General features: G+C 32.4%; 2 protein-coding genes and 1 long non-coding RNA gene across 3 annotated transcripts; all 3 read right to left on the bottom strand.

Moving 5' to 3' along the window:
- Positions 1-1,036: 1,036 nt before the first annotated feature.
- LOC115713698 (uncharacterized) lies at positions 1,037-4,276 on the bottom strand. The gene is made up of 2 exons (XR_009686239.1): positions 3,141-4,276; positions 1,037-1,396 (listed from the first exon to the last, which is right to left on the bottom strand). It is a non-coding gene; the product is annotated as an uncharacterized LOC115713698 (long non-coding RNA).
- Positions 4,277-16,827: 12,551 nt separating this feature from the next.
- On the bottom strand, positions 16,828-18,201 carry LOC133034262 (uncharacterized). Its single transcript, XM_061109313.1, has one exon. It carries the CDS (start codon positions 18,199-18,201, stop codon positions 16,828-16,830), a length of 1,374 nt encoding a protein of 457 aa, XP_060965296.1.
- A 135-nt stretch (positions 18,202-18,336) lies between these two features.
- On the bottom strand, positions 18,337-19,884 carry LOC133034260 (uncharacterized). The gene is made up of 3 exons (XM_061109312.1): positions 19,298-19,884; positions 19,051-19,246; positions 18,337-18,876 (listed from the first exon to the last, which is right to left on the bottom strand). The coding sequence occupies exons 1-3, from the start codon at positions 19,882-19,884 to the stop codon at positions 18,337-18,339; spliced, it is 1,323 nt and encodes a 440-aa protein (XP_060965295.1).
- Positions 19,885-25,102: the final 5,218 nt, after the last annotated feature.

Genomic DNA, 25,102 nt, shown 5'->3' with positions numbered 1-25,102 from the left:
GTGATTATCTTTTTAATATGAAATAATAAAAAATTAGGTAGAGAACATATTATTTTTAATCGTGTAATTGATACCAATCATAAATTTTATGCATTTAGATGCATGTTAATTATAAAATGAGTAATGTTATACAAAGACTAGAGTAGCATTTGGGAAGTTGGGTGAGTTGATGTGGTGGATTAAAATAAGTTAATGTTGGTTTAATTTTATAAGAAATGATGTAATCAAGTTGTTACTTATGAAATGATAAAAATAAAGATGGTTTTGGGTGGGAATTGAAGAAGGTTGACTTGGTAGATAGTGTAATATTTAAGGAGGGTGTGTAGGATAATAGGAAGGACTAAGGAGAATGATGTGAATGGGTGTATGAGACTGCCTGTGTGTTCACAATCTTAAATAATAATAAGTTGTTTGGCCTTTTAGTTGGTGCTGTCTGCATCTTCCTTCCTTCAAGTTTCAACTACATATTTTATTTCAAAACTATGTTTTGTTTTGTTTTGTTTTTATTTTTCCTTTTGAAAGAAAGTGTCCTCGTGATTTAAGGCTAATTCATATATGAGGCTGATATTAAAATTTAATGCAATATTGTAAAATGTATTCATACAATAATGCAATTTACTTTTCTTTAATTTATTATTACAACAAGCTTATAATGACTTTTCTTTGAAAAAGAAAAGATTATCTTACGCATTTAGGGAAAATAAAAACCAAGAAGGAAAGGGGAATAAGATAATTATTATTATTATTATTATTATTATTATTATTATTATTATTATTATTATTATTATTATTATTATTATTAGAGAAATGCTAAAGGGTAGCACCCTCTTATGCATTAATATCGCTATTGGTCCAACTAAGTATTGGGTCCTATATAATTTAATATAATAGCTTTTAGGGAGTATCGCTAGCCAATCGTAACGCGACATGTCGAGAAGGTGCTAGGCACCACTGATGCTTAATAGCAATGCTATTATTATTATTATTATTATTATTATTATTATTATTATTATTATTATTATTAATGGAATATATGTTCTAAATTTTAATATTATAATTTCTGGAGCAATTTATAACATGGCAAAATTGCGAGTACTAGAGCTTTAGACTAGTAAACAATACCAAAATTGTAGGTGTTTGAGCCTGGATGATTTTTTTTTTTCTTTTTTTACAAAATGATTAGAATCACTCATAAATTTACGACGCAGACGTCTGCCACCGGCGCTGGAACCTCCTCGAACTAGGATAGCTCATCGTCTAACCGTAGAGCATGCTTTGCCAAACCATGGGCCGCTAAATATCCAAAGCGAGCCACATAGGACAAAACTGCCCCCGGAAATTTAGACAATAAAGCTATAACATCTTCAAACACCGCTCCTAGCTCATTGAAATACACCTGAAAAAAGCACAAAACCAGAATAAAACTTTTATTAGAAAATTATCAAATTGACCAGAATTTATCAAACAACAAGAACTAAGCAACCAGAACCCCACTAAAAATTATTAGAACTAGCCAAAGGGATTACCCTTTGGCTAGTAGCAACTGAATTATAGCACTCTACTTCATAACCTTCTTAAAGTCACCATCCTTTACTAAGATCATATCATCTAAAATAAATTTTAGTATGTAATTTAGTAAAAAACAATGAACCTAAATCCTACTATATATATAATGAAACTATAATTTGATCCATTTCTATTTATATCAATTATAGAAGTTGACTGCCATATTTGAAAAAGATCTTCCAAAAACAACCTTGGAAAATCTAAGCTTTTTGATTAATATTTCCAACAGGATAAAACTATTATTTGACTCTATTGGAATTAACTACTTTTTCAATAAATTATAATATACTACTAGTAGTATTAAGATAGATAGATGTCAATGAAAAAATAATGTATATCTAATACTTTCCTAATACTATATATAGCTATTTTTTATTATTATCTATCAATACAATAAAATAAAACTCAAACTTATTAAGCTTAATTGTCCATTTATTTCAGCATCTTATAGGATAAAACAAAATTTTCCAATTCATTATTAATGTCCCCTCTCTCTTATTGATGACGAAATCCCCACATTTATAATTTATACAATAAAATTATATTATTTTATATATCTATTTATGGTAAAAATCATATTTATAGACAATATAAACAAATTAAAATTAACTAATATAATCACAAATCAATTCAGCTTAATTATTCTTATTTATTATCTATAAAGATGGGTTGTCATAACCAGTACTAAACCTTCTAATTATTTTAGCCATTCAATTTACTAGAAATTATTTATATTCGTATCAATCTGAACAACAAAAAATAATAAAATCAATACTCATTAACCTTTACTATCCATTTATTTTAATATCTTCCTAATAATAGAATAAAATCAAAAATATCCCCAATTCACTTTTAATGTCTCCACCTCCCATTGATTATAAAATCTCCACATTTATAATTTTTACACCAAAAAATGATGTTATATATAATGAACCTTATATTTATTGTCAATATAAATTCCCATAAAATGAATTAAAATGAACTAATTAATATTCACAATCCAATTTGAGTATTATGACTTAATATTTTCTTATTTAATTTTTAACATATTTTAAAATTCATGAAATACTGATGTTTTAACCAAATTACCCTAAATAATTAGGGGCCAGCCATATAATAGGCGCAAAAGCCTTGAAAGGCACCAAAACCATTATCAATGGCGCAACTCAACTATCAAACTGGCACTGAATTAAGTAATAATAATCTGCTAAATATAAATTTATAAACTAGAAATACAATAGTTTAAATCAAGGAAAATAAATTAAAAGAAAAAAATATTTATTTAATTATTTAAAATATATTAAAATAAAAATTTCTAAAGATATTAAAATAAAATAAATACTACAAATTAAGAATAATAATAAAATTTATTAAAATAAAATATTAAAGAAAGAAATTTAGAAATTTCTGATTCAATAAATGAAAAGAAGCAAACTTTACTGCTAAACGTATAAAAGGAAAAAATCAAGAAAAGATACTATTAATAACAAAAGTCAAAATTATATAAATATAATAATAAATGTAATAACTATATATGAAAATAATAAATGTAATAAATATAATATATAAATTACCATAAAAAGTAATAAAGCTTAAACCAAAACAACCCAAATCATGTCTCTGGTTATTCCGCCACCACCCTCGTCATCGGAAAATGAAACTCTTTTAACTTTTTTCTGGTAACGACTTTGCAAAACATCATCTGTTCCTAGAAATTTAGTCACAGAGAATTAGAAACTAATAATAATTTAAATATAAGAAAAAGAAAACTCCCTTTGAAGACTAACAGAGAGACAACGGTGGAATGAGCGCCTTGACTGCCGAAGAAATATAGAAACAAATTTTGATTCGAAAAAGAAAACTTATGAACTATTAGAGACTTATGAAATATAGAAACAAATGTAATAATTATATATATATATTATGTGTATAAAAATAGTCCAAAGGCTATCAAAGTTCACACGGACTGGGAACCGAAAGAATAATAATAATGAAAAGAAATATCCCGATCAAGGTTTGAGAGTAATTCATAAACAGTATATTCAGATCAGGCACCGGAAACACATGAAGTCTGAAGCCTTACATGGACTAGAATAAGTTAATATATATACAAAGGCATGAGACACGAAATATAAACATAAATGTAAGAGAAATCATATATAAGCTTTACCTCTCTATCTCTATGGCCGCTGGTCATCTTATCTCCATCAATCTTACCTCTTCCAGAAATATTTCTTCTTTGAATGGAGGAAAGAGATGGAATGGGAGGATTAAAATCATGATGATTTAATTGTTACCTTGATAGGAAGAAGTCTTGAGAAGAGCCTCTATTAACTTTCTGTCAATGATGTTGCATCGAAAAGGAGAACAAATTGTTCCACGTTCTTTGGCATGGTCCCAATGGCCACTTCCAGTGTGAAAACCAGCAAACGAATAAACAGTTTCTGGGAGTGAACCTTCTGGTAGTCTTGCTTGATCCGGCGACAACACTGACGTTGATTATCTTTCCTTATTATTAATATGTTGAGCCTGGATGATTTTGTAATTAAGCATATTCAAAATTTAGGTACATATTTAAGTCAATAAATGATAGTTATTAGGATTATTTTGGCCCACTTAAATATAAAATTAAGTGAGTAAATGTCTCTTTTTATAAATATTTAGTAAAATAATATATCACTTAAAATTTTGATGATAAAATTACAATTAAAATTTTTGATAATTAACCTTAACTTTCTACTTTCTTCTTATTCTCTTGTTTCCCGACCATCTTGCCTTCTTATTTGCTGGTGACTGAATGATTGGTGGATGAAACAAACTTCAATTTGTTTTTGGTGAAACAGATAACGAAGAAAAGAGTAGTATATCTATTTTATGTGATACGGTATATAACGAAAGGAAAGAAAAAAATTTAATGCATTAGTTTAATTTTTTCATATATTCATCTTTAAGGTATATCATTTTTATATGATATGGAGTACTTGAATGAAAAAAAGAACATAAAAACTACGAATGAGATATTCATATCACAATTCTGAAGATTTCAAGTCCAAAATCTATTCCCAAGATAGTTGTAATTATTTTCTACACATTACTCGAAAATGATTTGACGAACGAGATTCAAACTTTGAAAATTGACAATTTTTATTAAGAGTCAATTTTGTAACGTTAAATAACCATCAATGGCCAAGATCAGCCCAAAGTAATTTTTTCTCTTTTGTATTATTTTATTAATAATTTAATAGGACCCCTTCACTATAAAAGGAGAGTTGTTCTAGTTTATTTTTCACATTTTATTAAGTCTCTATAAGGTCAGAGTGTCTCTTTCTACTTTCTCTTTCTAGAAATTTGAGCTCTCTTCTTAGTCAATTCTTTTGTAATTCTCATGAGAAATAAAAACTCGAAGTAGACGTAGCTTCATTACCATCACAACATCATGGAGAGTGAACTACTATAAATTTTGTGTGTCTCTCGCTCTCTATATTATTAACTTAAACTCTGGGTCAGCCCTAGGCTAAGGTCGGCTAGGCCCGCGCCTAGGGCCTACTCATTTTAGGGGCTCAAATAAAAAAATACATGTTAAAAAATATACATATTTTTTTAATAATTTTTAAAAATATCATTTATTTTTATAGTAAGGGCTCAAAATTTTTTTTGCATATGACCCATTTCAACTCAGGATCGGTCCTGCTTAAACTTATTATTCATCTCGTCAATCTAACGAATTAGTATTGGCCATTTTTTCAGCGTCAACATCCTTTATTTCTACCCTTACCATTTTATTCATTCTCTTAGGTATTCTCTCTAATAGTAATGGCTGCTAAGAAAGTAATTGGAGGTCCTCTTTTTTTTAGTTAGGGTCTAGTTTTCTTCCTACAATCCCCAAAAAATAAATTCCACATGTATCCTTTTTAGCCTTGTTGAAATTCTTCACAAAAATATATATAAGCTATAAGTCACTTTTTTTTTTTGGATTAAAACGTGCCAAAAGCACCCAGAACAAACAAACAGAGTTCGAAACAAAACAACAGGAAAAGAAAATGAAACACCTAAGAACAGAACAGAAAAAAAACACAATAAAACGAAAGAACCAAAGGAAATCAGCCATCCACCGAGTCACTCAGTAGGGAACTGTCAAAATTGGGTAGTCTAATTCTACCAAAAATGCTAGAATTGACTGCCCATTGCGCCACATCATGGGCCACACCGTTGAGATTCTGAGGAATCCAATTGATCTCCCAAAGGTCCATCTGTGCCATGAACGAATGAAATTGTGCAGCTAGGTCCCGGATGTTATGATGAAGATTGGGATTGCTAATACCTGAAGCTTTCACAGCTTCAACCGCCCCAGCAGAGTCACTTTGGAAGATCATTAGCTTCAGGCCAAGTTGGATCGCAGCCTCTGCACCAAGACACAAGGATGCAATTTCACCAGCAAGTGGGTCACTGTAATTAATTTTCTTAGTGAACACATTAGTTATAGTGCCTTGGTCATTACGGAAGACAGCAGCACTAGTTGAGATTTTTTTGCCAATAGCTACATCAGTACTACACATTTGCCAATTGTTGGGAGGGGGCAGCCACTCAGTATGGAGTTGGTGGTGGGATTGGTGCTTTCCTTCCATCTCAATTAACCTGTAATTGATGTTGTTCACAACCACATTGAGCGGAGTCAGGTTGTTGTTGTGTATTACAGAATTCCGGAGCTGCCAAATTTTTTCCATAACAATTGCCGCACCTTCTAGTAGCATATCAAAGGTGATAAGTGGAGGTCTTTTATCCTTTCCTCTGAACCAATTTATCCAATCACTCCAATCTGTGACCTGAACCTCTGTTGTCTTGATATGCCAATTGCATCCGAACCAAACCGCCCTGGCAACGTGACAATTCCAAAAGAGATGGAGAGAATCCTCTATTTGTTGGGTTTTATGCCCTAAATAAAACTCATTTCAATATAATCAGATTTGTTTATTAATATAGATCAGAAATAACATTTAATGTTGCATGGTTCACATGATTTATTTCATGATTATATGTACATAATGTATAAATTCATCTGAAACCCTTTTCACATACTTGATCCTGTTTATTGTGCCGTCAACACATTGGAAAGTAAACATGACTATGTGAATAAAGTTTCCTAGATTTATCAGACACAGGGTTTTACTGATATGATAATCTACAACAAGAGTTTACTTGCATTTGGAGAAGTGCTATGTTCTTTCCAGAGCATTGGTTAAAGTAAAGCTCAGGTTGGATGCATGGAGTATGCATCGGAAGGGACCGATATTGAACTTTGACTTAGATTTATTAAACTTACCGTAATATCTATTCAAGTCAATATCGCCTAGTTGATCCTAGATCAAATGATCTTAATCCAGATATGATTAGGCTCAATCTTGAAAGGCTATTCGTGTTCTTTGATTTGTTAGTTAAGCCTACTTTTAGGTCAGGGTGATACGTACATTTTGGGAACACGGTAGTGCAATTGAGTGGGAGCGCTATCATAAACATGGAATCTATAGCTTCTATCTGGCGAATAGTAAGCAAAGGATGATCTCCTTCGAGCTTGACCAAACGAACATAAATGGTGGAGTACTCATTTCACATAAGCTGAAATATCATTTATACGGGGTCAAGTGTTTTAAGGAATAAATACATTGTAGGGTGTAACGGTAATTTAATCCCTTTACAGTGTAGATCATTCATATAGAGGATCATTGATCAAATTAGGATTATAACAATGGATAACTAATGATGTGTCTATATGGTGGAACATATAGAGCATTCTATATACTGAGAGTGCAATTCTAAGTTCTATGCGTGGATTCAACGAAGAATTAATAAGTTAGTGAATTTTAGTGTTAAATTCTTGATCTACTTATTGGAAGCTCGGTTATATAGACCCATGGTCCCCCCACTAGTTGAGATAATATTGCTTGTAAGACTCATGTAATTGGTTTTGATTAATCAATTATAATTCTCAAATTAGACTATGTCTATTTGTGAATTTTTCACTAAGTACGGGCGAAATTGTAAAGAAAGAGTTTATAGGGGCATATTTGTTAATTATGATACTTTGTATGGTTCAATTAATAAATATGATAAATGACAATATTATTTAATAATTATTTATAGTTATTAAATAGTTAGAATTGGCATTTAAATGGTTGAATTAGGAAATTGGCATTTTTGAGAAAATCAGATACAAAAGGTGTTAAAATTGCAAAATTGCAAAAAGCAAGGCCCAATCCACTAAGTTTAGGGCCAACCACTTTTGTAGGAAATTTAAACTGATTTTTTCATTATTTTAATGCCATATAATTCAAATCTAACCCTAGTAGGAATGCTATAAATAGATAGTGAAGGCTTCAGGAAAATTACACTTATCTTCTGACTTTTTCTATTCAGAAAAACTGAGCCTTCTCTCTCCCTATCTTTAGCTGACCACTCTCTCTCTCTTCTTCCTTGATAATTTCAAAATCCTTAGTGTATGAGTAGTGCCCACACACATCAAGTGATACCTCAATCATAGTGAGGAAGATCGTGAAGAAAGATCATCACCAAAGGAGTTTCAGCATCAAAGATTCAGAGAAAGAGATCCGTGTTCGTATATTGATAATGCTCGCTACGTAAAAGGAATCAAGGGCTAGATATCTGAACGGAAGGAGTCATATTATTCCGCTGCACCCAATGTAAGGTTTCTTTAACTTTATATGTGTTTAATTTATCGTTTTAGAAAGTTCATATTTAGGGTGTTAATAAACATACTTGTGAGTAGATCTAAGATCCTGGTAAAATAATTTCCAACAACTGGCCTCAGAGCCATGGTAATTGATTTATTTGCAAGAAATTTGGACTTTAAAACGATTGTTTGTATGTTCTTTGGATGGTATCATGTTGTATTGAGTGTTATTTGATGATTGATTGATGTTTGTGAAATTTTCGTGAACAATAATTGTGATTTCGTTTCTGGAATTATTTTTATTGGATAGTATGGAAAAAATTAAGCAAGTTAGCCTTTTACAGAACTCAATTTGGATTTTATTTGAATTAGTTATGATTTTTTGAAGATTTGACAAAATTCCAAATCTTTGATAGTTTCACACGATCGCAGAACTGTCCGTACAGTTTCGGATTTTTTTCCTTTTTCTTCAATTTTTCATACTTTTTCATGGAATTAACTTCCAATTTTTTGTATGGTTTTGTATATATACTATTACTATTCCTAATTCAATTTAATTATCATTTTGAATTAATTTAATTTTTTTTAAATTAATTCAAGATATTAGTGTAATTTGAATTCGAATAGAATTAGTATTTATCTTTTGCTTAAAAATCTATCTTATTTTTAAATTTGATTATATTTTTTTAAAATTTAAGCGTCGATTTTTTAGATATTTGTAATATCTTTTAAGATATTTATAATATCTTTTAAGATATTTAAGATATTTTAAAAAAATATCTTTTAAGATATTTATAAAATCTTTTAAGATATTTTAAAATATCTTATCTTTTAAGATATTTAAAAATATCTTATCTTTTAAGATTTTTTTTTAAATCTTTTTAAGATATTTTGACCTTATTTAAATTTAAAATAGATATTTATAATCATGTAATTTTAAATAGATATAAGATAAAAAGTAGGTTTAATTTTAATTTTTTTTTATTTTCGAAATTTAATTTTAAATTCCGAAATTAATTTTTTTTAAATTATTTTTCGAATATTTTTTTTAATTTAATTATTTATTTATTCGAAATTATTTATTTAAAATTAAATAAATCCTACTTCCAACTATCCAGCTAACCCTGTTGCAGGAGTATGTGTTTTAGCTTGTTTGTAAGTTTTCAAAACCTATTATTACTTGATTGCAAATAGCCATGGTTACTTTTTGCCAGATCTAATGATCTGATGGCTCCCTTGGTCAAGTTAATAATTTGTAACAGGTAAATTTTACAATCTTCTTTCATCTGTGTATGACCTAGCAACATGATAGGACCCATCCAAAGTGTGCCTGTGTGAGCCTATGTGTTTAATTTGATTATAGATACATATAGGTTGTTGTTGCTAAAATAAATTATCATAGTTCTTGATAGAATTTATTTAGGCCCATTTAGTTATTGGGCTTACTCAATGAATAACAGTTGTTCTTATTAAGGTTAAATTCCTCTCTTTTGGGCCTTGTGTGAGAGTTGGGAGCCATAGAAGTGGGTACGACATACTGAACCCAAGACTCCCTCACACAAACCACCCCAATTGTGAAGGCCCATTTGCCTGATTTGAATAACTGTACTAGGTTAATTACACTAGTTTAACCTAATAAAAATTGATTAGCAACATAATTAATTTCATTTATTTTGAAATTAATTTAAGAAAAATATAGTTTAAAGAATTTTTTTTTATTCTAAGCTAAACTATATGTATTTTCTTGTATTTAATTAAATATAGAATTATAACCATCTAGATTCTTTCTGGAGCTTAATTTAAATTTTTCATTAAATATTCCTATTTAAGTTGATATTTAGTTATCTACAACTAACCAACTTAAATCAATATCTTTTGAATTTCAAATTTCAAAATTAAGTTGAGGAATTTTAGGCATTGGTTATTAAGATTCTTTAGATATTTTTTAAGTTAATATTTTTTCGAATATTAACTTAAAATGGAATATTTTCAAATTAAGTGGTTACAACTTAATTTTTGATATTTAATTAAATTTAAATTTGAAAATATTTAAGTTCTAGATTTTTTTCTAATACAACTTAAATTAGATATTTTTTCAAATTTTGTGGAAAAGATACTTAGTCAAATAAGATATTTTCTAGATAGTTATTTCTAGACTACTTATTATTTCTAATATTAAATAGGAAAATATTATAAATTGTGAAATTAATTATTTATATAATTAATTTTGGTACAATTTATTTTAAGTATATTTTTCCTAGTATTAAACTAGAGATTAATAATTAAGCCTTCTCTACACTTAATTATTTATTTCTTGAATTTAATACATTTAATTAATTTGAAAATAAAATATCTAAGTTGATTTAATCATCATACTTAAATATTTCTTTTTCATGACATTTAATTATAAAGAAAATTATTTTTAGTTGAAATTTAATTTTTCAACTAAATTTAAATAATTTTCAAAATATATTTTTTCTTTATTTTATTAATCAATTTTTCGAAATTGCATTTCTTAAATGCTAGAATTTCGAATTTTATCTTGAAAAATAGATTAAGTTGTAAATTAATTATTTATTTTAATTAATTCTTGGATCAACTTAAATCAATGATTTTTTTCATTTATTGATTAATTTAAAATAAATTGAATTAAAGTATATTATTAGAAATAGAATTAATTAGTCAAAGGAAAATCTAGATAGGTGATATTTTTGCTTGAAGTATTTTTCTAGTGTATTTAATTAAATAGAAAATTAATATTTAAGTTGATTTTCATCATCATACTTAAATATTTGTAATTTTTCTTATATATTTAATTAAATAGGAAAATTATATTTTTTGTTGTAAATTAATTTTATTAATTAATTTTGGGCCAACATTAAATTAGAATAATTTTTCCAGGATTATTTTTTATTTTAATATGCATTTTTCGAAAATTGTATTCTTATATACTTTAATTTTTCGAAATGCAATATATATTTATAGAAAATTAAATTTGAGTTGTAAATTAATTTAAATTAATTTTGTAACAACTTAAATATTTTTTTTCTAAATATTTATTGGAAATTATTACTAAGATGGAAATAATTCATGTTATTTTCATATCCATCTAAGTAAAATTTATAAATATTAAATTAAAATTTATATTTAGAATTTTTCATTCTAAATTGAAGATTTTAATTAAATAAATATATATTTAAAATAAATAGAATAAATAAAGAGAATAAAAGAAAATACAACTCTTTTCAAATAATGAGCTTTATTATAAGATATTCGATCTCCATTGTTGGTCTTACAAAAGTTAAATTTTTTCAATATAACCTCGAGACGCTAGACTTCGTCCCCCTATGGATGGTTATTCGTTGAACGCATTTAACACCGTAAGATTTCATTTGATAAGTGTTTTGTAAGTTTTCGTCTCTATTAGACTCTCCCCTACGGTGACTACTTAGAGATAAACTTATGAAACATGAAACAATGGTGGAAGCTCATAAAATGAGAATAACCTTGACTCTCGCCTACCGGGACAACGTTGGATTCTTATTTTGATCGAATAAAAGGTTGCTAGAATGGTTTCTATTTTAGATGAGTCGACAACTCTATTCAATAAATGATGCTTTGACTCTCGCCTACCGGACATCCGTATCGCCTTTATTGAAAACCTTGGAAATTATTTAGGATTGTATGTTTTAGTATTTTCACTAGTCATTCCTACTTGCTATATGTTTATAATTTCTGAATTGTGTATGAATTTATATTGAACCATGTTATTTTCTGTTATTAAGTTGTAGTTTAATTTCGAATCTTCATTGTTGGTCCAACATGTTTGTTTATCTAATGAGATAAATCCCTAGTGGATTTTCACCATTAGACATACATAATAGTGTAAGATCTCAAAAGATAAATATTGTATATGCGACATCTAGCTGTTCATCAATTGATGACACCTTAGACTAGTATTTTTACGATATGAAACAAGAAGATTGTATAAATAAGATTACTTTGACTTTCGCTAATCGAAGCATCGTTGGATTCTTATTTATAAACGAAATTATCCTAATTCCTCTTAGCTTATTCATTTTGAATTAGCTTCAAAACATATCATTGGATGAATGGTCTATAAATCATTTCATGTCATTCTATATTTTCTCTTAAGAAATTAAATGATGTATATGATTATAATCCCGAAATTCTATTCCCAATTGATATAAATCCTCAATCCTAGAAATCTCCTACTTGTATGGGCAAATCTGACTTAGAGTTTGTATTAGTAGTGGTGGTCCAAGAAAGAATTACTCATTATATTTGGTTGAATTTAAGTCTTTGACTTTAATTTTAGAATCCAAACAGATTTTCTTATATTTCTAATTCCGTATACAATACAGCTTACACTTTCTCAAGTGTTTAATATCCATCTTTTATTAATGGATTCAAACTCGTATGGAATATGAGTTAGGTATTACGTGACCAGGATCCACTTGCACTATTCTAAGAACTCTTTGATGTAACTAAACCTATGTCATCAAAAGACACTACCACATTTTTTTTAATCTATGGCATTTGTATCTTGTTCATAGTGAATTTGACATGATCAATCTCTGCAAAGAGATAATATGCCTATATCCACTGAAAGTAGTTCATCTCATTCGCAGATGGATGTACATTCAGGGGTGGATATGAGTTTTTCGTTGTATTCTTAAGACGATAACTCTAGATTATACCTTTTAGCAAAGAAATTTGAAATGTTTGAAAAATTTCATTAATTTCTAGCAATGGTTAAAACCATTAAGGTAAGTGGTTAAAGATCTTGCGAACTGATAGGGGTGGAGAAATAGTTAGTAGATATGCAGCTTCAAAGATCATTAAATTGATTTTTGAATTATATCCAAACTTACCTCCCCGTAAATTTCGATTTGCATATTGATGATTAGTTACTAGTCGTTGCCTAAGTCCTTCTATGGTAATACAATTTCGGAATGATGTAATGGTTGTATACTTAATGTAAATCATTACTAGATTCATGGATGACCTAATCAAAATCTTAAGAAAGGCTAGAACTGTTAACCATGGTTTGTTAGCTTTTCTAAGTGATTAGGGGTGGACCATCCCATTGTCAATAGATAAGAAAGTGTTTGTTCAAACAAATACTACTTTTCTAAGAAAATGACTAAGTCTGAAAAACAAGTAGCAAATAAAGGAGATATTTATTCTTGATTCCAAAAGTGTTCTATCATCTTATATAACATATGATGATCCCACTGCCTCTGTTGTCTTGTCACAACCGAAGAGATCAATACCATTTAGTTTTCTTCGACATAATTCACAGTACCTTGTCGTAGTGGGAGAGTTTCTAGGAACTCACCTTCTTATGACTTGGGAGACACAAGTGATTAAAATCCATTGTGAGTTTAAACAAGTAATGGATTGTCAAGATAAGAAACTAAGAAGAAAGCCAATAGAACTATGGTTTAATCCATTCACATGGAATAACCTAAAGTTTTCTATTACAAGGACATAAAAGGAAATTTTCGTTAATAAGTCTATTCTATGGACTTAACAAAACTTCCTGTTCCTAGTATTATAGGTTTGAGATTATCTAAACCTATGGCTTGTGGTATACCGGGTAATTACTTACTCTAATGCAAGCAACTTACTTTAGTAAGATGTCAAGCATTTTCTTTCTAATGGCAATCTATAGAAGCTTCACAACTTCTTAGGTATAGATTTTATTTATCTAAGGAAAAGTCTTAACTATTCCGTAAAAAGATAAAGCCATGAAAGAATTTCTTACATCAACAAGTGAGAGGTCTTAGATATGCTTTTGTATGCCTTAGACCAGACACTGCCGTTGAGTGGGAGTAATGAGTAGGTATCGATTAATCCAGAGAAGAACATTGGAAGACAATCAAGTAAATCCTAAGATAAAGAAGAGGAACTATATGTTAGTCTATAAGGGTGTGTTTAAAACTCTTAGACTACACCATATCGATTTCGAAATTTGCCTATGTGCTAAGTAAATATTTCGATAAGATGGTGGTTACTTCCGGGGGGTGGAATAGTGATTTTGGAGAAGTGTAAAAACCTATCCGAAGTCTCTAGGTCTACCAGAGAGAGACCGAATGTTAAAGTCAGGAAAGGTACTTATTCAGCCTAAGGAAAGTTCTATACATCTTTGGCACCATTCCAAATTGCCTTAAACTACTAGTGTTAATTTCCCGATTAACCAAAAGTAGTTGCCAAAGATATAGAATCCGGTATCCCAAGAGAGTAAACATATAGAGAGGAATTTCACATTATCAATGATTTTGTGATTAAGGAAGAGTAATAGTGGAGAAAAGGTTGTGGTTAATTCAACCTTTCGCATCCTATTACGAGGAGTTTACTACTACTACACTTGATTTGCATATCAAGGTGTTGAGATTATTTGAAACGCACTTTTTGTTTTATATTAGTGCAAGTGGGAGTTTGTTGGGTTTTATGCCCTAAATAAAACTCATTTCAATATAATCGATTTGTTTATTAATATAGATCGTAAATAACATTTAATGTTGCATGGTTCACATGATTTATTTCATGATTATATGTACATAATGTATAAATTCATCTCGAAACCCTTTTCACATACTTGATCCCGTTTATTGTGCCGTCAACACATTGGAAAGTAAACATGACTATGTGAATAAAGTTTCCTAGATTTATCAGTACATGTGGTTTTACCGATATGATAATCTACAACAAGAGTTTACTTGCATTTGGAGAAGTGCTATGTTCTTTCCAGAGCATTGGTTAAAGTAAAGCTCATGTTGGATGCATGGAGTATGCATCGGAAGGGACCGATATTGAACTTTGACTTAGATTTATTAAACTTACCGTAATATCTATTCAAGTCAATATCGCCTAGTTGATCCTAGATCAAATGATCTTAATCCGTATATGATTAGGCTCAATCTTGAAAGGCTATTCGTGTTCTTTGATTTGTTAGTTAAGCCTACTTTTAGGTCATGGTGATACGTACATTTTGGGAACACGGTAGTGCAATTGAGTGGGAGCGCTATCATAAACATGGAATCTATAGCTTCTATCTGGCGAATAGTAAGCAAAGGATAATCTCCTTCGAGCTTGACCAAACGAACATAAATGGTGGAGTACTCATTTCACATAAGCCGAAATATCATTTATACGGGTCAAGTGTTTTAAGGAATAAATACATTGTAGGGTGTAACGGTAATTTAATCCCTTTACAGTGTAGATCATTCATATAGAGGATCATTGATCAAATTAGGATTATAACAATGGATAACTAATGATGTGTCTATATGGTGGAACATATAGAGCATTCTATATACTGAGAGTGCAATTCTAAGTTCTATGCGTGGATTCAACGAAGAATTAATAAGTTAGTGAATTTTAGTGTTAAATTCTTGATCTACTTATTGGAAGCTCGGTTATATAGACCCATGGTCCCCCCACTAGTTGAGATAATATTGCTTGTAAGACTCATGTAATTGGTTTTGATTAATCAATTATAATTCTCAAATTAGACTATGTCTATTTGTGAATTTTTCACTAAGTACGGGCGAAATTGTAAAGAAAGAGTTTATAGGGGCATATTTGTTAATTATGATACTTTGTATGGTTCAATTAATAAATATGATAAATGACAATATTATTTAATAATTATTTATAGTTATTAAATAGTTAGAATTGGCATTTAAATGGTTGAATTAGGAAATTGGCATTTTTGAGAAAATCAGATACAAAAGGTGTTAAAATTGCAAAATTGCAAAAAGCAAGGCCCAATCCACTAAGTTTAGGGCCAACCACTTTTGTAGGAAATTTAAACTGATTTTTTCATTATTTTAATGCCATATAATTCAAATCTAACCCTAGTAGGAATGCTATAAATAGATAGTGAAGGCTTCAGGAAAATTACACTTATCTTCTGACTTTTTCTATTCAGAAAAACTGAGCCTTCTCTCTCCCTATCTTTAGCTGACCACTCTCTCTCTCTTCTTCCTTGATAATTTCAAAATCCTTAGTGTATGAGTAGTGCCCACACACATCAAGTGATACCTCAATCATAGTGAGGAAGATCGTGAAGAAAGATCATCACCAAAGGAGTTTCAGCATCAAAGATTCAGAGAAAGAGATCCAGTGTTCGTATATTGATAATGCTCTGCTACAGAAAGGAATCAAGGGCTAGATATCTGAACGGAAGGAGTCATATTATTCCGCTGCACCCAATGTAAGGTTTCTTTAACTTTATATGTGTTTAATTTATCGTTTTAGAAAGTTCATATTTAGGGTGTTAATAAACATACTTGTGAGTAGATCTAAGATCCTGGTAAAATAATTTCCAACACTATTGTCATTGAACATAGAGGGCAGAAAGGGTCCTGAAGGTTACAGATTTTGAGGAGTCTGCTTCTAGTGAGTAGGCATTCAGATAAGATTCTCCACCACAACAACTTTGATCTGGAATGGATTTTAGCGCCCCAAACCAAACGCCATTTCACATTTTTGTTGGAGTTTGGCTCTAAATTTTTGGTAATTCTGTAAGCGGATTTGATACTAAACTAACCATTTGCTTCTGGGAGCCAAAGCCACGAGTCCTTAGCAGGATAGGACGGTAAGGTTATGTTCAGAATACGTTTGGCATCCTCCTGATGGAACCAAAGCCGAATCAGATCGTCCCTCCACTCGTTATTCTGAATGAAGTTATTAACCAAAGTAATCCCTTCTGTGGCATCTCTCAAAGGCTGAGGCTGCAGTTCTCCACTTGGTACCCAAGGGTGGAACCAAATGGAAGTGCTATTCCCATTGCCTATCTTTCTGCAAATTCCTTTATGAATAAACTGTCTAGCATTAAGAATGGCTTTCCACATGATTGAATCCGAGGGATGCGCTTCTATGTCAAGGAAATCGTGATTCCTCAAGTACTTGGCATGCATAATCTGAGCCCATAAACTATTGTCCTCGGCTAGAATTTTCCAAGCCCATTTCATTAAGAATGCCGTGTTTGTGTCTTTTGTTGTCCTGAAACCCAGACCTCCATGAATCTTCGGTTTGCAAAGTCTTTCCCATGCGACTGTATGCATAACTCGCTTTTCCTCCGTATTGCCCCACCAGAAATCCCTTAATGTTTTGTCTATTTTGTTAGCAATGGAGGCCGGGATTATGTCAGAGGAAGCTAAGTAGTTTGCCAACGAAGCACCAACTGATTTGATTAAGTAGGCTCTCCCTGCGCTTGATAAAAGTTTTGATTTCCAACCTTTTACTCGACCCAAAACTTTATCGATGAGTTGATTATAATCTTCTGTTCTTTTATTCGCTTTGAATAAAGGAAGGCCAAGATAGACTGCATTGGACACCATTTGTTTCATACCAAGATACTGAGATATCGTTCTAACTTTCCCACGGCAAAATCCTCTTGAGAAGTGGATTGAAGACTTCTGAAAGTTTATGGATTGACCCGACCAGAGGCAATATGTAGAAAGGCATTCCTTGAAAGCTTTTGCCTCCTTTAGAGTGGCTTGCCCAAATAATATGATATCCTCTGCAAACATTAAATGGGTCACTGCAGTGTCATTTCTTCCCATCTTGAACCCTCTAATCTCACCAGACTTTTCCTTTTGGAAGATGAGTCTTGACAGAGTCTCAGCTGCTGTAATAAACAGCGTAGGAGACAAAGGATCGCCTTGCCTTAATCCCCGCTCTGGTTTGATTCTCCCTTCTATTGAGCCATTAATAAGCAACTTAATTTCCTTAGTCAAAATGCAGGCCCTTATCCATTTAGTTAGTGGCTGGGACAATCCTATTTGACTTAGAACCGCAATGATAAACTCCCAGTTAAGTTTATCATATGCCTTTTCCATATCAATCTTGATCATCATGAAACCCCTCTTTCCTCTTCTCTTCTTCATAGAATGAATCACTTCCTGCACGATCATTGTGTTCTCCGCTATGCATTGACCCTTAACAAAGGCCGCTTGAGTTGGCGAGATAATCTTTGGTAGAATGGCCCGAAATCTTGTAGCAATAATTTTCGAAATTACTTTGTATGTGACATTACATAGTGCAATGGGCTAATAGTCTCTGGTGTGCACAGGGTTGTCTCTTTTTGGAATGAGGACAATCGAGGTATCGTTTATAAAAGGAGGGAGATCATAGTGGGTAAAGAAATGAATTACCAGTTCATAGAGATCATTGCCTATTGTGTCCCATTGATGAGAGTAAAAGCTTACTGGAAACCCATCCGGTCCAGGAGCTTTATCATTCCCCATTTCATTGATTGCTGCAGTCACCTCGTCTGGGTTGGGAATGGCATTTAGCATCATGTTCTCTTCGTGTGTGATGACCCTATCGAAGAGATTACTGAGTTGGGGAGTCAGGCAGTTATGATCTTGTCTGAAAAGGTCTTGAAAGTTCTTAAGGAAGCATTCTGCAATTTCCTTTTGGTCTCTAATCCACTGACCTCCATCCGAATCCTTTATGCACTGAATGAAATTTTTCCTTCGACGAACTATGGTGGAAGTCATGAAAAATTTTGAGCATCTATCGCCCTCTTTGATCCATTTAATTCTAGACTTTTGCCTCCAGTGAATCTCTTCCCTAAGCAAAGCTTCCTGTAGTTATTGCCTGGCCACCTCAATGGCATTGACATCATCCGGAGTGGAATGTTCAGTATGTAGAAGGTTTGAGTTAGCCTCCTTCACTTGGAAACTCACCTATTTGAATTGGTCTTTGTTCCATTGGCTAAGTTTCTGTCGTGTGTGCTTGGCTTTCCTATGGAAATTCACCATTGGATTGTCATGGAGCCTCTTCGCCCAAGCTTCTTTAACCACCCAGTAACATCTTGGGTCTCTTACCCACATGTTCTCATATCTAAAAGGGCGACGCTTTCCTTTGTATCCTCCATGTGTATCAAGAAGGATTGGCCGATGATCAGAGGAGGAAGCCGATAGATGATTCAGTACAGCATCAGGAAACAAAATTCTTCAGTTTGTGGACGCAAGCCCACGATCTAGTCTGGCTCGTTTCAAATACTTTCCATCTGCGGGTTGTTTGCTACTCTTCACCCATGTGAAAGACGGCCCTATGAATCCCAAGTCAATTAACCCTGCACGATCCACCATACGACGGAAATCGAAAGCGTATCTCGCAGAGTTGCTTCTTCTAGCATAATTAATACATTCCGCGTCACAGAGGGTACCATTCATATCACCCATTAGAAGAAGAGGGGATGGGGTGGTTAGGGCGAAGTCTCCAACTTCCTTCCAGAAAGTCTCTTTGTCTTTCTCATGGGGAGGACCATATAGACCAAAGAAATTCCACTGCACACCTGGGGGGTCCGATGAAATCTCTCCCAGGATTCCATACTTGTGATATGAAGTGATGTTGCACTTGACTCCTTTCATCCAGCAGAGCCCCAATCCTCCAGACAGCCCAACAGGGGGAACATATACGACTTCCTCAAAATGCAGTCTTTTACAGATCAAGTTAAATTTCTGTAATGGTATTCTTGCCTTAGCTATCAGTAACATCTCGGGTTTGTGATGACGGATTAAAGCCGTCAGCTGTCGAACTGTCGTGGAACTCCCGAGACCACGACAGTTCCAGGCTAAAATTTTCATGGCGATTGTGGAGACCTTTCCGGGCAAGTCTCCGAGGCCCCAAAGCAAAAATCCACATGGTTGCTAACAGATGGTGTTTCAGTCGTTTCATGTTCATCTTCTTCCAGCTCTTGGATATGGCAGGCAGGTTTTGGTGGATTGGTTTTCTCTATCACCACAAAATGATTGTCAAGATCTATCTTCAAGTCAATAGTTTTGCCCTCCCAATGGTGTTTAATTGTAGAGTTGTAGCCATTTTTCGCTTTGGAGGAGTTTCTCCATTTGAATTGTTTTGCATTAGCCGCAAGGACTTGTTGGTTTTTGGGTGGTCTTCCCCTCTTCTTCAGCGATTGCCCACTGCTCGAATTGCCAGTTGAATTCTTCCTAGGTCTTCCTCTTTGCTTAGGCATGTTTGTATCAATATCATGGCCCGTCGTGAATGAGGCATGGTTTTGTGTTGCCTGTTCTTCAGTGGCAGTATGTTGCTCTTCAGTGATAAGGCTCTCACAGGAAGTTCTTATCAACGTGGCTCCTTCCTTGGCACATTCACGATATGTTTGATTTATGGGCTTCGAAGGTGGGCTAAATAAAAAACCATCAGAGGACTTCCTTTTGCGTGGGCCTTTTAGATGTTCTTCTACTCGAAAGTCATCAATGCTAAGCAGTGGGTTGAAAAGTGTAGGCTCCCTATGGAACTTATCCACTGTGAGGGAGCCCATTAACAACTCGCGGGCCTTCGGTTGGGCCCAGCATTCGTTGGAGGGCCAGCTTATGAATTGGGTTTGGGAGCCCAAAGGGGAGACACTATACGAAGGGTTGAAGTATGTCGAGTCTCTTTGTGGTTTGTCTTGACTAGCCGAACTCTGACTCTTCACTCCTGAGGGAGTACTGTTTGATTCGTTTTCGCTGCTAGGTTGATCCTCTTGAAGAGTATTTCGCAGGGTCTCTTTCCCAGCATACGACTTTGTGTTTCCTGAAGAGGTAATATTTTTTTGAGCATTTCAAATTTTGGAGCCGTTAGGCTGTGTAATCTGGAGTGTACAGTCTGTTGTGTTGCTTTGCACGCCGTCCTTTATGGGATTAGAGGGTTCTGCTGCATCAATGAGGTCTTGGATTAGTACCGTTTTGTTGTTATTACCATAAGGGGCAATTTCTCCTATGCCCGGCAGGTAAACCAAGGGTAACTGGGTAATGATTTGCGCTGGTTCCCCTCCGTCCTGGTCTTCTCTGTCGTCGTCGGAGACGATTCTGTGTTTAGAGGGGAGTTGAATTCTGCTTTCCCTCATCTCATCAGATTCACCATTACGAATTGCTTTCTGAATCTTGAACTGGTTACAGAGAACCGGATCTTTCCCAAGCTGTTTTTGAAGTACCCAGTCCTGGAACCATTTTGGTAGAGGGGATGAAAATGTAGATTTTTCCTGAGCATCATTCTTGAGCCATGTTCCATATAAAGGATAATAGTTTCCCATAGTGTCTTTGACTACAGTTGGTGGCTTGAAGCATGTGCTTTGATCGTGAGTGAGAATGCCGCATTTGAAGCAAAGCTTCGGGAGTTTTTCATATCTGTATTGTAGCCACAAATCCTTGAGTTTCTGCCTTCTCAGGAAGAAACCTGAGAATAGAGGCTAATTTAAATCACTGGTGGCTCTGAATCTCAAGGTGCTCATTCCAATAGCATCGTCAATTCCAGGCGGCAGTTCATAGACAGGAGATGATTTCGCAGCAATCTCTTTCAGATTGGATAGGTTCCAGTAGAAAGGTGGAATACTTTCCACGTGAACCCAAATAGGGGTTTTATCAAACCTAATCTCGGCCGGAGTGAGCCAAGCAGGCCACGGCATTAGGACCAGAAGTGCACCACAAACAAACCAAGGGCGACGTGCTAGTACGTTCATTGCATCTTCTCGTTTGGCAAACGTGAACTGAATGATGCCACCCTCTATTTCTTTCCATTTCCAACCTTTGATAGCATTCCACGACAATTTTAGCGAGCCTTGTATGGGAGCCTTACCCAGTTTATACCTACTGATGATCTTGACCAAGAGAACTTTGTTTGACTCTTGAGGTTCATCAACTTCGCCTGGGTTTAGACTGAATGTTATGTCCTCCGAAGTTAGCTGGATTGTGTCTTCAAAGATGCCACTGATGCCGGTTGGATCCATGGCAAGAGAGTAGTTAATATGATACTCAGAGCAATTGAAACAATTCTCTATTCTCTTCTTAGAAAGAAAGCTCAGTTAGAGAGCATTTTAGGGGTCTCCTCCTCCTTAATAGACATAAGCTATAAGTCACTTATTTTTCACCACCTCTGTCATTTATCTCCACCTCAATTAATGAGATTTCACATTCTATTTTCCTACATTATTTTAAGCCCTCAGCTCTTGCTACTTTTGTTGCAGTAAAATTTGCACAAAACTGCAATTTCTCTTTTAATTTATGTTCCTTATCAAAGCTCAAACAAAATTCAATAACTTCTTACCATCAGCTGTAAAGGAAAGAAAATAACTCGAAATACACACACAAAGCATTACAAATAATTTTTTATTTATGAGTTATCAATTAGTTATAAAATAGGTATGAGAAAAATTATTAAGGTTATGAGAACTATAACATAAAAAGTAAATGCCACTAAATATGAGATTCTTTGACTAATCAAATTAAAAATATAGTTTTTTTTTTAAAAAAAAAAAAAACCATATAAAACATTAAAAAGAAAATATGAATTTAAGATTCATAAAAAATAAAAATTTAATTGAATTACCATAAAAAATATTAAAATTCTCTTCATATTTATTTTTTCAAAAAAATAAAACAAATGAAACTATAGTGATCGCCGGAGTTGTCACTCGTACCGGAAAAGTCACCGGAGTTTGCTGCTGGCACCGAAAAAGTCGCCGGAGTTGCCGCCAGTACCAAAAAAGTCGTTCGAATTAACATTGTCGCCGGTAAAATCACCAGAAAAATCACAGAGAAATTTCTTGGTGATTTTTCCGGTGATTTTATCGGCGACAATATCAATTTCGACGACTATTCCAGAGTTTGTTGTTGGTGTTGAAAAAAGTTGCCGAAGTAGCTACCGGTGTCGGAAAAGTTGCCAGAGTTACTGTCGATGTTGAAAAAGTCGTCAGAATTGGCATTGTCGCCAGCATAATCACCGAAAAAATCACCAAGAAACTGGTTTCTTCACTAAGAAATTTGTTTCTTCATCAAGGAACACACAATAATAATAAAGATTATGAAAACAAAATAAAAATGATATATAATAAAAATAATTGAAACCTATTTCATCAATCAACCAAATGGAGAAAGAAATACAAAAAAAATATTCATAAATATAAACAAACAATACAAAACGCACAACAATAATCTAAAATAAAATATAAGTGTGAAAATCAGTTTCAAACCTAGAAACAAAATAATAAAAAGAAACTTAAAATAAAAAATATACAATAACATCATAAAATAGAGCAACCTCATTACAAAACCCTTAAAACCTGTAAAACCAGTTTTGAACTTATGAACCCTGTGAAACCAGATTTGACACTATGAAAAATCATAACGAAATATAAATGCTAAACAATAAAGTTAACTGAAACAAGTCATTAGAATCGGCATAGTCGCCGGAGTTGCTACCGCCACCGAGAAAGTCACCGGAGTTGTTGCCGGCGTCGAATAAGTATCGGAATTGTTATTATTGCCGAAAAAATCACAAAAAATACCAAACAACCATTTCTTCATCAAGAAACTGGTTTTTTCGGTAATTTTCCAGCAACAATGTCAATTCCGAAGAATTTCCTAAGGTTTGCTATCGGTACCGAAAAAGTCACCGGAGTAGTTGCTGGTGTCGGAAAAGTCGACGGAGTTGCTGCCAACGCCAAAAAAGTCGTCAAAATTGGCATTATTGTCAGAAAAATCACCAAGAAACTGGTTACTTCATCAAGAAATCAGTTTCTTGGTAATTTTTTCAGCGACTATGCCAATTTTGACGACTTTTTCAAAGTTTGTTGTCGATCCCGGAAAAGTCGCCGGAGTAGCTGCCAGTGTTAAAAAAGTCGTCAAAATTGGCATCATCACCGAAAAAATTACTAAAAAAGTAGTTTCTTCATCAAGAAACCGGTTTCTTCATCTAGAAACCGGTTTCTTCTTCAAGAGACTAGTTTCTTGGTAATTTTTTCAGTGATTTTTCTGGCGACAATGCCAATTCTGACAAACTTTCCGGCGTCGGCAGCAACACCGACGACTTCTCCGACACTGACCGCTACTCCAATGATTTTTTTGGTACCGACAGCAAACTCCGGTGACTTTTTCGATATCAGTGACAAATAAAACTACCTAAACAAATAAAAACATTTAACATGGGATTTGAAAACCTAATTTACATATATATGGCATATCAAATATCATAAAAAGACCTAAAAATAAAAAAATAAAAAATACCATATAAATTGGTCAAACTTAAATGTGCCATAGTTATCATAAGAACTTGTAATTTCCTCTATAAAATAATATTATTACCTACTATTTTACAAAAATAAAAAAAAAAAAATTGTATTTAATTACTACCTCACATTTATATACATTGCCATTTAAAATATAGTCTAATTACTAGCCCATAAAATTACTATCCTAGTAATTAGGTGACCTAATAACATCATTTTCACTTAAATATTTGTTAGAATTTTCATTATTTATGAAACTTGTTTTTTAACACATTAAAATACATAGGATACGATATATTGTTATTAATTTAGTAATAGATGTTACACTTCTGTTTTTGTTTTTTTATTATTTAATTTTTTTTTGTTGAAATATTTTAACATAAAATTTATTTAAATTTAAAATTTTGATTAAATAGTAATAATATAGATGACCCTAACTCTAAGTATATATTTTGAAGTGGAAACACATCTTATAAGGTGCATATATAGTATAATCTTCAAAAATATAAACGAACTTTCACGGAAGGATGAATATCGCTCGGTTTAATCAAGTTAATAAAAATTTAATATATTTTAATCAATCTAATATAAATATCGAGTTATGAAAATTTAATTATAACTCATCTTATTAAAAAAAAAATTTAACTCGCCTAATTATTTAGACTACTTATTTGAGTTAGCCCTTAAACTATTATAACTTCTTTTTTATTATTGTTATTTTTTCAGTGTCATTAGAATCAAAATTAATTAAAGTATAATATTATATTTCAAGTTATTTTGGTCAAAATTAGTGTTAA

Source organism: Cannabis sativa, chromosome 2 (genome assembly GCF_029168945.1).
Source record: "Cannabis sativa cultivar Pink pepper isolate KNU-18-1 chromosome 2, ASM2916894v1, whole genome shotgun sequence".
In the NCBI taxonomy this organism is placed as follows: domain Eukaryota; kingdom Viridiplantae; phylum Streptophyta; class Magnoliopsida; order Rosales; family Cannabaceae; genus Cannabis; species Cannabis sativa.
Note: the sequence above shows the minus strand (reverse complement) of the source record. Positions and strands in the feature narration are given on the sequence as shown.

Bases quoted from the DNA above. Each gene is read 5' to 3' on its own strand.
- LOC133034262 (XM_061109313.1), bottom strand. From the start codon at position 18,201: ATGATCGTGCAGGAAGTGATTCATTCTATGAAGAAGAGAAGAGGAAAG.
- LOC133034260 (XM_061109312.1), bottom strand. From the start codon at position 19,884: ATGAAAATTTTAGCCTGGAACTGTCGTGGTCTCGGGAGTTCCACGACA. The intron at 19,247-19,297 runs GTATTTGAAACG...CACAAACTGAAG, and splicing joins AAACAACCCGCAGATGGAAA to AATTTTGTTTCCTGATGCTG. The intron at 18,877-19,050 runs GTGAATTTCCAT...CAATAACTACAG, and splicing joins GGCTCCATGACAATCCAATG to GAAGCTTTGCTTAGGGAAGA.